General features: G+C 41.2%; 1 protein-coding gene across 3 annotated transcripts in view; it reads left to right on the top strand.

The window, feature by feature from the left end:
* Abcb11 (ATP binding cassette subfamily B member 11) overlaps positions 1–14160 on the top strand; it is a 90204-nt gene that overhangs the window by 23124 nt on the left and 52920 nt on the right. For all 3 annotated transcript variants that reach the window (XM_087900036.1, XM_048426345.3, XM_085680997.2), the window contains 5 exons: positions 768–819; positions 1814–2052; positions 7700–7787; positions 8967–9100; positions 11459–11630. In XM_087900036.1, coding sequence (XP_087756162.1) covers positions 768–819; positions 1814–2052; positions 7700–7787; positions 8967–9100; positions 11459–11630 — 685 coding nt within the window. The remainder of the gene's footprint in view (positions 1–767; positions 820–1813; positions 2053–7699; positions 7788–8966; positions 9101–11458; positions 11631–14160) is intronic.

Genomic DNA, 14160 nt, shown 5'->3' with positions numbered 1-14160 from the left:
TATATATACATGAGTCTATGGCTGACCTCTGGAGTATGGGCAATCCACTAAGGGTCTCATTCTTGAAGAAAATGGACCCCCCTATATACACCTTCAGATGCCACTGACTGCCTGTGACTCATCATCTAGGTGTGGGGCTGTTGACTGAGACTTCTGTCCCACCCAGCCATCGTTCAGCCTGGTTCACGCAGTCGTTAAATCCCAAAGAAATCACACAGAGGTCTATATTAATTATAAACTGATTGCCCCTGTAGCTCAGGCTTCTTATTAACTCTTGTAACTTATATTAATCTATTATTCTTGTCTATGTCAACCACGTGGCTCGGTACCTTTTTCAGCAAGGCATTCTCATCTTGCTTGCTCTGTGTCTGAATCAAGACTGCAGATTGTAGAATCCTCTTCCTGCCTGGTCGCCCTGCCTATACTTTCTTCCTGGCTACTGGCCAACAGCATTTTATTAAACAAGAACAAGAAACAAATGTTTACAGGGTAAAACAATTGTCCCACAGCATGGGGCCTTGTGAGCCTTTCCCCCATCCGTGCTGTCATGTTGACTAGTGTGACCCTGTGTAGGTCTTGTCCAGGCACTCACAGATGTTGAGAGCTCATGTGTGCAAAATACATTAAAATACTGGGTTTGGTCAGAATTTCCCAGCCAGAGGGAACATTCTTTCTTACTAAAGAATGATTCAGGGAGTAATGAGTAGGGAGAAATTCTCATCAGTTTTGGGGGGAAAAGACCTTGAAATGCCTGTTTTTCTCCTCAGGTCACAAGAGAAAAAGAAAGGTGAAGAATTTCGAGTTGGCTTCTTTGAACTGGTAATAAAACCATGCTGACTTATTTGGTTGATTTTGCAACTGCGAATGACTCACATACTGGAGAAAGTGCCAATTCTTTAGTCATATTGGCAGAATTTAGCCCATGACCAACCATACAGTCATGCTCTTTACCTGTGTAGTAACACGCTGAATACTGATTAGAAATTCAGTGCTCTGTAAACTCACAAATCATCTTCAATATCATCAAAACCATTTGGAATAGAATCAGTGGACTCACAATTATAATTTTAATAAGGAAAATCCCTATCACAATAACTCCCAAAACAATAGATCATATATGACCATTCTTTTTTTTCTTCATTTATTTATTTATTTATAAAAATTTCCACTTCCTCCCCTCCTCCCAATACCCTCCCACTCCCCCCACTCCCTCTCCTCCTCCCTCTCCAGTCCTAAGAGCAGTCAGGGTTTCCTGCCCTGTGCGAAGTCCAAGCTCCTCCCCCCTCCCTCTAGGTCTAGGAAGGTGAGCATCCAAACAGACTAGGATCCCAAAGAACCAATACATGCAGAAGAAACAAGTCTCAGTGCCATTATCAATGGCTTCTCATTCTTATGAGAAGTCTTTGGAAATTCCATAGTTTCGGGATTTACCCTAGATTTGTGTAAGTTGGAGGTATTTCAAAGGAAAGATCTGCTCGTTGTCCAGATGGGTTCTCCAAGCTGAGAGGCAGCTTACTGCACTGTTGAATGCTCCCACAGTATATCTACCTGGTAATGGCTCCCATGAGGATGGTTTGCAAGGCAGTGAAGTCAGCTACTGGCCTGAGGAGACTAGATTCAAAGATTCGGATGTAATGTAAGAGTCTAAAGTCTTAGACAATTGATGGCTAATTAGTGTGAAGACCACTGCTCAGACATGACTCCCGCAAGCACCTGGTGTTGAAGGCTGTTTATCAGAATCTAAGTGAAATGAAATAGGCCTTCTACCTGCCCTGCTTTTCATCTGTAACCTCTGAACCCTTTGTTTTTCAAGTTTCGATTTTCTTCATCAACTGACAATTGGCTGATGTTTGTGGGAACTCTGTGCGCAGTCCTCCATGGAATGGCCCAGCCAGGCATCCTTATCATTTATGGTATAATGATAGATATTTTTATTGAGTATGACATTGAAAGACAAGAACTCGCAATCCCAGGAAAAGCGTGTATAAATAACACCATCGTATGGATCAACAACTCCTTCGACCAGAACGTGACAAATGGAACACCATGTGGGTAGGCTATTTTTCTTTTTGTTGTATCTTAAATTAGAATTCAAAACATCCAAAGGAAATGTTGACTGAGTTGGAATGGCACCATATAAAAAAGAACAGAGAAACAAATTTACCCATGTTGATAGAAATTTGTTAACCTTGCAGTTATTTCTGCCCTTTCAGGTCTCAAAACATCAACAGACATTGTTTATCAAGCACCACGGCAACAATTAATGACTTGGTTTACTATAAACCCGAGCAAACACTGTCAATACGTATTGCCACTAAGGAGATTACTGAATTTCACTTGAGTCTCCTAGACAAAAGCTCCTTCCCTTCTAGCCCCTTTCGACTCCTTGGCTTTGTCCTCTCTCCGTGTGTTTCATGCACATGCTACATTAGAGGGATAAGACTCCATAGTTAAAGCCAGTAACTAAGTTACTGTGGGCCTGTGGCCCTGAAGAAATAGCCAGAACTCAGACTGCCTCAGTCTGAGATACACCCAACAGATCACTTTGTAATCAGTGAGTCTGCAGTACGCATGTGCTGACTCACGTGGTGGTGGCATGGACCTTACACTGTCTTGTGTGGCCTCCGATGCAGAACAAGTTCACTGGCACGTATGATTCCATATGCTCAAGCTCGTGAGCCCAAGGAAGGGCATATTCTTCCTTGAAAGACGCTTAGGATGGCTGCCTCAAATATGTTTTTGTTTCTCATATTAAATTTTGAAAATGTTGACAGGCTGAATTTAAATTATAGGTCTTTCTAAGTCATTGAAATTATTCCATAATGTCATCTACTTTGAGGGTCTTTCATTCCTTCAATCAAAAATACTTTGAGATGTCAATTAAGTAACATGAACTTGTGGAGGCCTCAGGGACCCACTACCCTGTGGGCCATATCTTTATGATTGCAGAGGTTTGGTCTGCAAATCAACCAGATGGCCATTCATTCAATGATCATTCACAAAACATTAGTTATAGACTAAAGGTGAAAGATGATGCAAAGCACAAGAGAATTATCCTTTTAAAATTAATAAGCAGAGACTGGGGAGATCGCTTAGTGTGTGTAGTGATCTCTATGTAAACAAGAAGACCTGTGTTCAGATCCCTGGCACCCACAGAAAAACCAGGAATGACATATCAAGTTGAGGTAGGATTACGCTTCTCCTCTTGTGTTAAGGCTGGGCAAGGCAACCCAGTATGAGGAATGGGTTCCTGAAAGCCAGCCAGAGCTTTAGGGACAGGCTCTGCTTCTGCCACTAGGAGTCCCACAAGTAGAGGGAGACCTGGCCCTTTCTGCGCAGAAACAGAGAAGTGGGTTGGGATAGCAGGGTGTGGAGTGTGGTACTGTGTTGTGTGAAGTGAGGTATGGGGAGGGGATGGGAGGATAGGGAGGAGGGGAAACTGCAGTTGGGATGACAAATAAATGAATAAATTTAATTAATAATAATAAAAATATTTTAAAAAGTGATGTCTGCATCTGTAAGTCCGGAGCTGAGGAAAAAGGGCAGGAAGAGACAAAAGGTTCCCAGAGCTTGCTGTCCAGTCAGCCTAGCAATCAGTGAGCTCCAGGAGCGGTGAGAGACCCTGTCTCAAAAATAAGGTGAAAATGTGTGTGGGGGTCCCTCCCATACATGCACATATGGACACATATACTTGCATATGCTGCAATACACATTTGAAAAGGCAAGTTTAAAAAATAGCAAGTCAACTCATTGGAAATAAATTTGCTGGCATCTGAATTTGTGCGTTTCCCTAAACTTGCAAGGATATTTTCTTCTGAGAGGCTCAGCAGTTTCTACGAAGAGACTGATTTCAGTGGGGTCTCTAAAGTTCTGCATTTCCTTTGGAGGGCAGAAATGAGCTAATTTTTGTTTGTTTGCTTATTTTGTTTTTTGTTTTTGAGAGTGGTATCACCACAGCCATTGATAATCACTGGGCCATTAAATCATAAAAACAAATGTTAGGTCAAAATGGGGGGCACTTCCAGCGCACACGAACTGAAGAACGAATCTAGCTTTGATGTTTGCACCACTGATAAGCAAGGGATTTCCTGTAGCTACCAGCACTCCTTGGTTCATCTTACAAGGCCTTTTACCTGGAATTGAACAACTGTTGCAGACTGGAACTTTTGGAAGAACATTGGCCTCAGCTGAATTCCCATGATACAAGTGTTTAATTGATCATTTGATAAAGTATAAAAAAAGATGAAGCATTAAAAATGGTCCTTTGTCTTTCTCTTTCAAAATAACCATATAGGTAAGCTAGAATAGCTTCAGGCTTACTTTTCTTAGATTATTCATTTACCGGGACCTCTTGGACAAGGTAAATCTTCTACTGCAGTTATTGCCACCGCCATTATGAGGACCATTTTTTTATTGTTGTGGGGTGAGAATGTTTTGGAAATGATTTGAAAATGGAGTTGGGTGTATCCCAGGATAAGGGAGACAATGTTTTCTCATGTGTCAGGGTTAAAATGCCTCTCAAGTTACCTAATTCTTTCAAGAGCCTTTCTTGAAAGAACTCATTGTTAAGGATACACAATTGATGTGCTGGTCAGGGATCTGTAAGGCAAAACAATAACTTCAGCGGAGTTTGTGTGCAGGCCGCGGCAGGAGCTGGGTTTGTACTTTTGTTATCCTGAATTGTGCATTCTTCTTTGTTGGGTGGAATGGTAAAACTAAACTCTTTCTAAGAGTTCTTAGTCAGCAACACTGATAAGGGTTAGAGACCAGAATTCACCCAGTGACCGGAATTTCTGCTCAGAATAGTAAAACCAAACGGTGAAAGAAATCTGAGTGAGAAAATATCATAGTGTCATTTTCTCTTTCTTTTTTCACATTAGAGTCTAAAAAAAAACAATTTTTTAACTTAATCATAGCAGAGATCTTCTGTAACTTCTGGTGCTCTTTTGGCCATATAGACCCTGGTATAGTTTGGGAAGCACTATACACACACACACACACACACACACACACACACACACGGGTGGAAGTCTCATGTTGTGTGATGCTTAACTCTTTTGGCTTGGTGGAGTGGGGCACCACTCAACTCCCAAATAAATCACACAGAGTCTTATCCTTAGGTATGAATGCCCGGCTTTAGCTTGGCTTGTTTCTTGCCAGCTCTTAAATTATCCCGACTACCTTTCGCCTCTGAGCTTTTATCTTTCTCTATTTCTGTGTACTTCTCTTTGCTTCTTTCTCCATGGCTTGCTGTGTATCAGGATGGCTGACCCCTAATGTTTTCTCTCCGGGTTCTCTTGCTCCTTTTCTCCCTTGGTTCTCCTTCTGTTTACTCTCTGCCTGCCGGCCCCGCCTATCCTTGTTCCTGTCTCGCTATTGGCCATTCAGCTCTTTATTAGACCGTCAGGTGTTTTAGACAGGCAAAGAATCACAGCTTCACAGAGTTAAACAAATGCAGCATAAACAAAAGCAACACAGCTTAAAATAAAATTTCCCAGCAGTCTCAGGCTCTATTTTCAGTCAAATTTCAGGCTGTTTTCTTGATTATGTTCACTTAATGTACGCATATAAGAACAACTTTCAGGTTTGATGTTTAAGGCCATACATTTCTTCAAAACAGCTTTATCTTGAAATAGTTACTATACCACAGATCCATCCACTTAAAAAGTGCCATGCAGGCAGGTTTTGTTTGTTTGTTTGTTTTGTTTTTTAACGTATATTCTCAGAGGTTCTTTTATCCACCACTTCAACCAGTGTCTGAACATCAGAACATTTTCATTTACAACAAGAGGGAAAAACAGAAAATCTGTACCCTACCTATTGCTCCCCTGCTTCCCATCTGTTATGTCTCCACAACAGTAATTGATTTTCTGTGTCCATATATTAGCATATTCTTGAGATATCATAGAAATGGACTCATGCAACATGTGACCTTTTTAAGACTGGCTTTTAAAACACTTAGCATAATGTTTTTAAGGTTTTTCTATGTTGTAGCACGAATCTGTATTTTATTTCTTTTTTATTTGTGAATATTTTGCTATGTGGTTATAATGTTTTATTTCATTTTGTTGATCTGTTGGTGGTATTTTTTTCTGCTTTTTTTGCTATTGTAAATAATGCTGTTTTTGGCGTTGGTACACAGTCTTCTGTGTGGATGTATGACTTCATTTCTTGCAGTTACATGGCTCAGAACAGAGTTGCTAGGTCACTCACATGTGATGCATCGAGGAACTATCAGACTATTTTCCAAGTGTCTGAACCATTTGCATTCTCTCTAATGGTGTATGAGGTTAGAATTTTTCTACACCTTCACTAACAATTGTTAATTATTATCTTTATTTTGAAAGTGGTTATAATAGGTCTAATGACTCCCTCTGATGTCTGGTCCTAATCCCTGTAACCTATGATTGCTATCTTATATGGAAAAAGTGTCTAAGCAGGGATAACTAAATTAAGGGTCTAGGCTAGGCCTGGTGACATATGCCTCAACCCAGGGAGGCTGAGGTTGGAGGATTGCTATGAGTTCAAGGCCATTCAATCTTCACAGGAGTACCAGGCCAACCAAGATTCCATCTTAACCTCCCCCTACAACACACACACTAATAAAGTAAATAGAAGTAAAAACGGTAAGAAGGTGGACTCAGGAGACTCATGGACTTAAATATTTTTAAACTATCTTTTTTTTTAATAGCTGTATTTGAGATTACTTTCATATTCTAGGCTAGGCAATGAGATTTTTAGACTTGAAATCTGAAGCAGAGCACATTAAAAGAGAAAATGTTTTTTTTTTTTTTTCTATTAGAGCCAAACTCAGGTTACTAGGGAATGGTGACAGCTGAAACCTGCAGGCTGGGGATGTGGGCACTGAAGAACGTCCTCCGTCTTTTCTTTTCCTAAATAAACAGGATCCGTGCCATTAAACTTTAGTTCCTAAAGACCAGTATCGTTTTCAACAAATATGCTAATTCTCACATTGCAGAAGCCCCTTCTTTCCTGGAAACAGCGTCAGAGTCTTGGTTCCTCGCTTTCCCGGTTCTGTTCACCCAGGTCCTGTGTCACAGCGTGACATCTCTGCAGTAGTGGAGAGAGCTGCTTAGGGTTCTGTGCTGTGACTTCTTCTTCAACTTATGAACTAACCCTAGTGAGAGACGCTTGTGGGCTATAGTCAGTGGAAAGCTATGGCTGATGGGAGGATCTGTCTCCCCCCCTCCCGTAGGAATATGACAAACACATTTTAAAATGTTCCTTTGAGGTGGAGAAGGTGACAAGCTGGCTGATTCCCTAGAGGGGTGAACAGTAAGCTCTCGATTGACAGCTCATGTCTTTCTAGAATTGTCTTTGCAGGCAGTCCAACTGACTGTTTAAAAATCTTTCTCTGTATGTGAATGAGCAAAAGGGGTCAAGCTGGATCCCTCTGGGTCCACTCCTTTCTAGAAACTGCCATGTGTTGTCACACAGTTGTAGCATCTTTGTGTAAGAAAATGAAGAGGGTGAGCATATTTGCGGTGTAACTGCTGCTGTAAACTTTATTTAGGGATTTGACTGGATCAGTTATAACACTACACTAATGAAACATAATGCCTTCCCTATTTAAGAGAAATACGTAGTAAGTTTACGTTAAAGCCCTCTAAGCCTACCAATGTAAGCTCTGATAACTGAATCCTACTTGTAAATCTCAGCGCTTTTCCCTCTTTTTAAGGTTGCTGGACATCGAAGATGAAATAATGACCTACTCGGGCATCTACGCAGGAATTGGCGCGATTGTTCTTCTCCTAGCATACATTCAAGTTAGTTGAACCTCTGTTTTCTTTACAGACCAACATCTGGCCTTGTAGACACCACAACGAAATTGGAAATGCTGCTTTTAGCTGTTAAGCTGTTCAGGAACCCTAAGAACCGCAGGGTCTACTTAAGGAAGACGTGAGAGACCTGGACAGTTCAGCCGACGGTTGAACCAGTCAGTGCAAGCCATTGCTCAGGGAAACAGAGCAGGCCTCCCTACCCCTGACCATCCCTGTCTGTTCTGCTCTTCTCAGCCCAGGCATGAAAAACTGCGGTATATCTGTAGGCTGAAGCTGAGCAGCATGGAGAAAGCCGGGCATTGAGAGATTAAGGGAGCCAAGAGTATATTCTTTTCTTTTCTCCTTCTTTGCGGAGGTCTAACCGAGTGGCATTCCATGCCCAATTCTGTAATTCTGAATCAGATTTTCCAGTCTGATTAAGCTTTATTAAAGAAAAAATAAAGTCCAGGACTTTATTAAGTCCAGGTGACTTAAGCTTTATTAAAGAAGAAAGATATTTCATGTTCTGTCACCTTCTGTAGAAACAAAGGTAATGAATTCTCCACTTCTCTTATTGAAGGATTCCAGGTAACATTAATTGTAAAGAGAAACTGATCCATTTCTTACTGTGTCTTCACATGACACTTTTTTCTTTTTTCTTTCTCTTTTTTTTTGGGGGGGGGAATCTATTAGCAAATCAGATTCCCTACTTTGAGCATGACTTTTGTCTTATATTGTCCCCAAATCATTTTTTGAACACTGTACATGGATTACATGGATGCCTAGAGGTTTATACCAAGGAGAAAACGGGGAAGTGATGTGCAAAAAGAGCGAATCTGGAGCATCCGTGTCTTACTGTGGATGCTGTAGCCTGTTTCCTTTGGTGTAGATAGTGAAACCCAACTGGCAAAATTCAAAGACAGTGGCCTGTCCGCCTGCCAGAACCGGAGTCAAAGCCAGATCTCTGGGCACCCCTGCAAACGTTGAGCTCACCTCCCCATCAACAGGGAGTGTCAGAGCTCATACCTTAGTGTCCAAGGAGAAGCACTTTGTGAGTGACTTCCCTCTTCTTTTCCGCGACTCCCAACCGTAACCATGGGAAGTGCGAGCTGTCAGGAATAGGAGAAGAGAACAAACGAATGTGCTCAGCGCTGCAGTGTTAAACACGCCTTTGTCCACTTCCAGATAAAATTCTGGGTCATCGCTGGGGCTCGTCAAACAAGGAAAATGAGGGAAATTTACTTTCAGAGAATAATGAGAATGGAAATTGGATGGTTTGACTGCACTTCAGTGGGAGAGCTGAATTCAAGATTCTCTGAGTAAGTAGCTGGTACAACTATGCTATAATGTATTGTTTTGATTTTTAAAAAAAAACACGGTTATAAGTTAAGTTCTTATTAGTCAAGCAGGTGAAAGCTGGAAACAGAATGATCAGAAGTTCAAGGGTATTCAAGGCCAGCCTGGGCTGTATGACATCTTGGTTTAAAAAAATATCAAATAAATAAATAAAAATAAATTAAACTTTCATAGGTATGACATTTTTATAGATAATAGCTTATAATACAGTTAGTAAAAAAAGACAGGTTATTACAAATTTGTTTGTAGATCATTGGTCAAAATATTAGACATGAATTATTACAGGAGCGAGTTTAGATATGTGACATTGTTTGTCATAAGGTGAAACTGAGAGCCAGCCATGAGACCCTACACACACATGGAAAACATACATTTGCAAGTAATTGTTTTGCTATGTCTACGAAGGCACAGAAACAAACCCAGAAATAAATTCTAAAAGGAGCTGAAGAAAGTTAAAAAGCAGTAACAATAACAAAGCAAAACACAAAAAGTAAACAAACAACAGACCCCGAAACAGCTTACAGTAGTGGGACCCTGAGGAACTGAACTCTGAAGCCCTGCAAAAGTCAGTTAAATATACTGTGCAGATGAGGCAGGCAAGCCTGAGGGATGCTGGTAACTTGGGACTCTGAGTTATACATACCCTCCTGCTCACAGTAATGTACGTGGCAGCCGAGCTCCTGTGTGTGTGTGTGTGTGTGCGTATGCTTACACACACACACACACACACACACACACACACCTTTGAACAATGCACCTAGAACCCTGGACCCCCCACCTGTATCAACTAAATGTGCAGATCTCTCTGAACAATGGGGTAAATTTCTTCTCCCCTAACAACCATCAAACTCGGGCGGTTTCCACTGAAAGTATTTCTGGGTGTGAAGACCAGAAGGACCTGAAGTGCTTTTGAGAACCCGCTCAGCAAAGCAAAACTGTCCTTGGATAAACTTCAGAGAAGATCCTTATTTCCCGTCCTATGCCTATGCATAATTGGGCCGCATATGATTAAAGTCAGACGCATTATAGGAAGAGATATGCATAGTAGGAAAAATAATGATGGTCTGATCCAAACTATGTCCCTTAGCAAGCAGTCCCTCTTTTCTTTATATGCCATAAAAACAGATCTCAGGTTACATGGCACGGAGCCTCTGAGTACTCTCAACTGTGTGACCTGGGGGCGACCTTGACGGTGTATTCTCTGTACTCTCTACTACCACTTAAGTCTGAATAAAGCTATCTGGCTTCTCTAGCCAATGTCAGCGAGCCCTTGTTTTCAGTTCTCTGGATAAGAGGCTAAGAACCTGGAAACAGCTGGTTCAGACCCATCTGCCAGTAACAAAGATGAGAGAGAGTGCAGTTTCCAGTGTCCAGACTCCAGAACCTACTTTTCACTCTCTGTGACCATCAACAGCTGCTTAACCATCACTAAAATACAATGGTCCACCTCTGGGTAATGTCTTGGGTTCCTCTATTAAGTAGCAACCCCTATTTGCTCCATCTAGACAAGAGATAAAGGGAATATGTTTAAACTTGTGAGTTTAATGCAGTTATAGTCTACCAATGTTCTGGAATACTTTACATCCTTGCTCCAAAGTTCTGGAATAACTACACTCCTGATAGGAGGCATAAGATGAGCAAGCAAAGAAGTAATCCAAAGTAATACATATTGGGTGCTCATTATACTGAATATTGCTCTATATACTTGCACATACTATTTAGTCTGATTTTCATAACTGGACACTAAGGTGGGTTCTGCTAATATCATCTTTTTTATAGATGAGAAAACTAATGCACAGAAAATTGAATAATTTTTCCCAAGAAGTGCTTGTATTCAAATTCAGATTGTGGTTGCAGAATTTGTGTTCTTAGCCACCAGTCTCTACTGCCTACAGATAGAATGTAATAAACATAGACACAGTTATAGATAGACAGACAGACAGACAGATACACATATACTTATATAATCAGAGAGATACAGAGAAAGACAGATATATAGACATCCAGACGTATACAGATTAATTATTTTGCTATGGAAACACAGGGAGACAGTATGAACTTTTCCTGGGGGTGATCCCGAGTTTCTGAATCTGCATCAGCTTGAAAGCTGAGTTAAGACACACACACAGCTGGGCCACAAGGAGAGCAGTAGCAACGTTCCAAGGTGGGAGAAGTCTTCAAAGGTTTGAGAAGTAGTCCTCACTTCTCATTAGAGAGCAACAGAGGGCAGAGATATAAGGGAAAGAGAGAGTGAACTGTTTCAACAAACGCTTGAGCGGATGGAATCCAGTTGTATTGATCTGCCTTTCTCTTGTTTCTAGTGATATTAATAAAATCAACGAAGCCATCGCTGACCAGATGTCCCTTTTCATCCAGCGCATGACAACAGCCCTCTCTGGGTTCGTGATAGGGTTCTACAGAGGCTGGAAACTGACTTTGGTTATTATTTCTGTCAGTCCTCTCATTGGGATCGGAGCAGCCATCATAGGGCTGGTAAGAATGTTTGTTTAATTTTTATTATTTTTCGCTTCATGGGAAGATATACATTTACAGTCACGAAAGGCCAAAACGCAACGCTTAGATCCCTTCTCCATGTATGGTCAATGTGATTGTCATTACGTTGATTTCTGATGTTTGATTATTCCTCAGAATTAAATGATGCTTCACAGAATATGAATTACCAATGTTTTAGTAAGGTTTTTATTTGACTAACAGCAGTCTACTGCGCTCATAAAGCATCTTCTGTTCTGTCGGGTACTTTTTAAGGGATTTCACACCCACTATCTCTAATGCTTACTCAGAAGGAAACTGTTAATACCAGTTAGGAGTCAATACATGGAGCTATTTAGGACTTCACAGCTCGATATGCAAGGGAGCCTGATATCAAATCCCACCCGGTCTCCAGCAGTCCGGTTGCTCCCCATGCTCAGATGCTCAAAAAGGCACAAGTACACGCAGATCAGCAATAAGTGTTCCAATGAGATGTCTGGCTTCTCAGCTGTGCCTTCAGGCATTCTAAACCGTTTAAGGGTCAGGCTCTGTGGATTCATTCTGAGTGTCTTCTCTGGTATAGGGTCTGTCCCTCACTTCAGTTATCCAGACCCAAGTGCAGGATTAGGAGTTTGGGGTCCCTGCAGTTGAATGTCCTCCCTTGTTTCAGAAATTGTTATTTTTTTATCAATAGAACATATTTTAAAATGTTTACATCTCAGATCATGGTATGAGGCATGCTGGGGTTTTGCTATCAGTAGAATTCAAAGGGAACGTAGGAGCAATACTTAGACGTCATTGAACAGCAGCAGCTAATCGCCGCGGTGATAGTGTCTAGTAGAGTGTTCACACGCCACCCAGGACACTTCCCAGGCTGGAAGTGTCAGCAGTGAAGAGCTGGCTTTGTGAAGTCATGTGACCTGGCCTCTCACTAGCCTGTATGGCTGAAGAGTGAACGCATTAACTCTTCCAAGTCTCAGTTCCATCGTCTTCGATACAGCCTAAATCGCGCAATAGCTCGGGGTACCACCCGTGTTATACATTAAGCACAGTGTCTGGCACAAAAGCCTATTGTCAAAGAGATATTTTATTATTTTTAAAAACCCACAATGACCTTGCAAACTTTACAGTGGGTTTTGCTGCAAACCTCCTTCTTGCCTTGCTCCAGAGAACCTCAAATTCCACTGAAGACCCTGCTGGGCTCTGAAAAATTTTCAATCGGCTTTTATTTTTCTTTCTGTACTTGTTTAATATTTTCTCCCAGCATATGATAAATTAATATCTGTATTCTCATGGCCCACACACTGTGTTTTCACACCCCAGAGATGGAGTGATTGCTCAATGAACTTGCTTTGAACCAGACTTCACAGGACAGTTTCCAGTGTCACCTAAGTGCCTAAAATTCTAGCTTCTCAGCCGGGCGGTGGTGGCGCACGCCTTTAATCCCAGCACCTGGGAGGCAGAGGCAGGCAGATTTCTGTGAGTTTGAGGCCAGCCTGGTCTACCTGAGCTAGTTCCAGGACAGCTAGGGTTGTTACACAGAGAAACCCTGTCTCAAAAAAAAAAAAAAAAACCCAAAAAAACAATAACAAAAAAAATTTCTAGCTTCTTGTTCTGGAATGTTCCAGTTCTGTGCCTATCTCCCTTTGCATTCATGTCTATGCCTGGTTGTCCCTGTAAAATGATGACTGCAATTTGGTGGCATGTAAGTCAAAGACAGGATACACACACACACACACACACGCACACACACGGTGGGCAATGACACACTAATGCTGATTGTGGGTTTTGTACGTCTTCATCAAACCCTTCTCTTTAGGATGAGAAACATAAGCAATTGTCAGATATTACAAAATATATGCTTCTTAAACTCCCAATATGTCCTATTCTTAAGTAATGTGGCTTTAGAAAAACTCTGATATCACTCATAATTTTTAATGTTCTAACTACTGTGCGAAAATGTGTATGTTTCAGGAATACATTAGATAAAGGTGGGGCTAAAGTCGTAAAACCATCATCCACCGCGCTAGTTTTCAATTTGCAGATTTTATAAAATGTGGACGGAGGAAATACTAAAGATATTGGTAAAGTTGTTTTTATTTATCTTGTATTTTAGAACCCCGTCTAATATTTTGCTAGTAACAGTTCTCCTAAAAAAGCCTAAGGGGGAAACCCTGTTAGAATACACACTTCGGTCATCTACATAGTATATATATTTTAGATTTCTGAGTTAGGTGAGTTCCCATTAACTTCCCCCTTGTTTCTTACTGTTGTCTGCTTGGTTTTGCTTCTGACAGGGTCTCATGTATCTCAGACTGACTTTGAACTCACTATGTGGGTGGGGCTGACCTTGAACCCCTGATTCTCTGGCTTCCACTTTGCAGATTCTGCAATTACAGACGTATGCCTCCATGCCCAGCTGTTTTTCCCTAGGACTTGGTCCAAATCCAATTTTAGAAAGTGACTTTTTGAGAACTACCAAACACAGTGTCTTTTACATTTGTCAGAATTAAAAATTCAGTAAACCCTTTAT

This window comes from Myodes glareolus, chromosome 21, assembly GCF_982192425.1.
Source record: "Myodes glareolus chromosome 21, mMyoGla1.1, whole genome shotgun sequence".
NCBI classification, from domain to species: Eukaryota; Metazoa; Chordata; class Mammalia; order Rodentia; family Cricetidae; genus Myodes; species Myodes glareolus.
The sequence above is the reverse complement of the archived record's forward strand: the minus strand, read 5'-3'. Positions and strand labels throughout refer to the sequence as shown.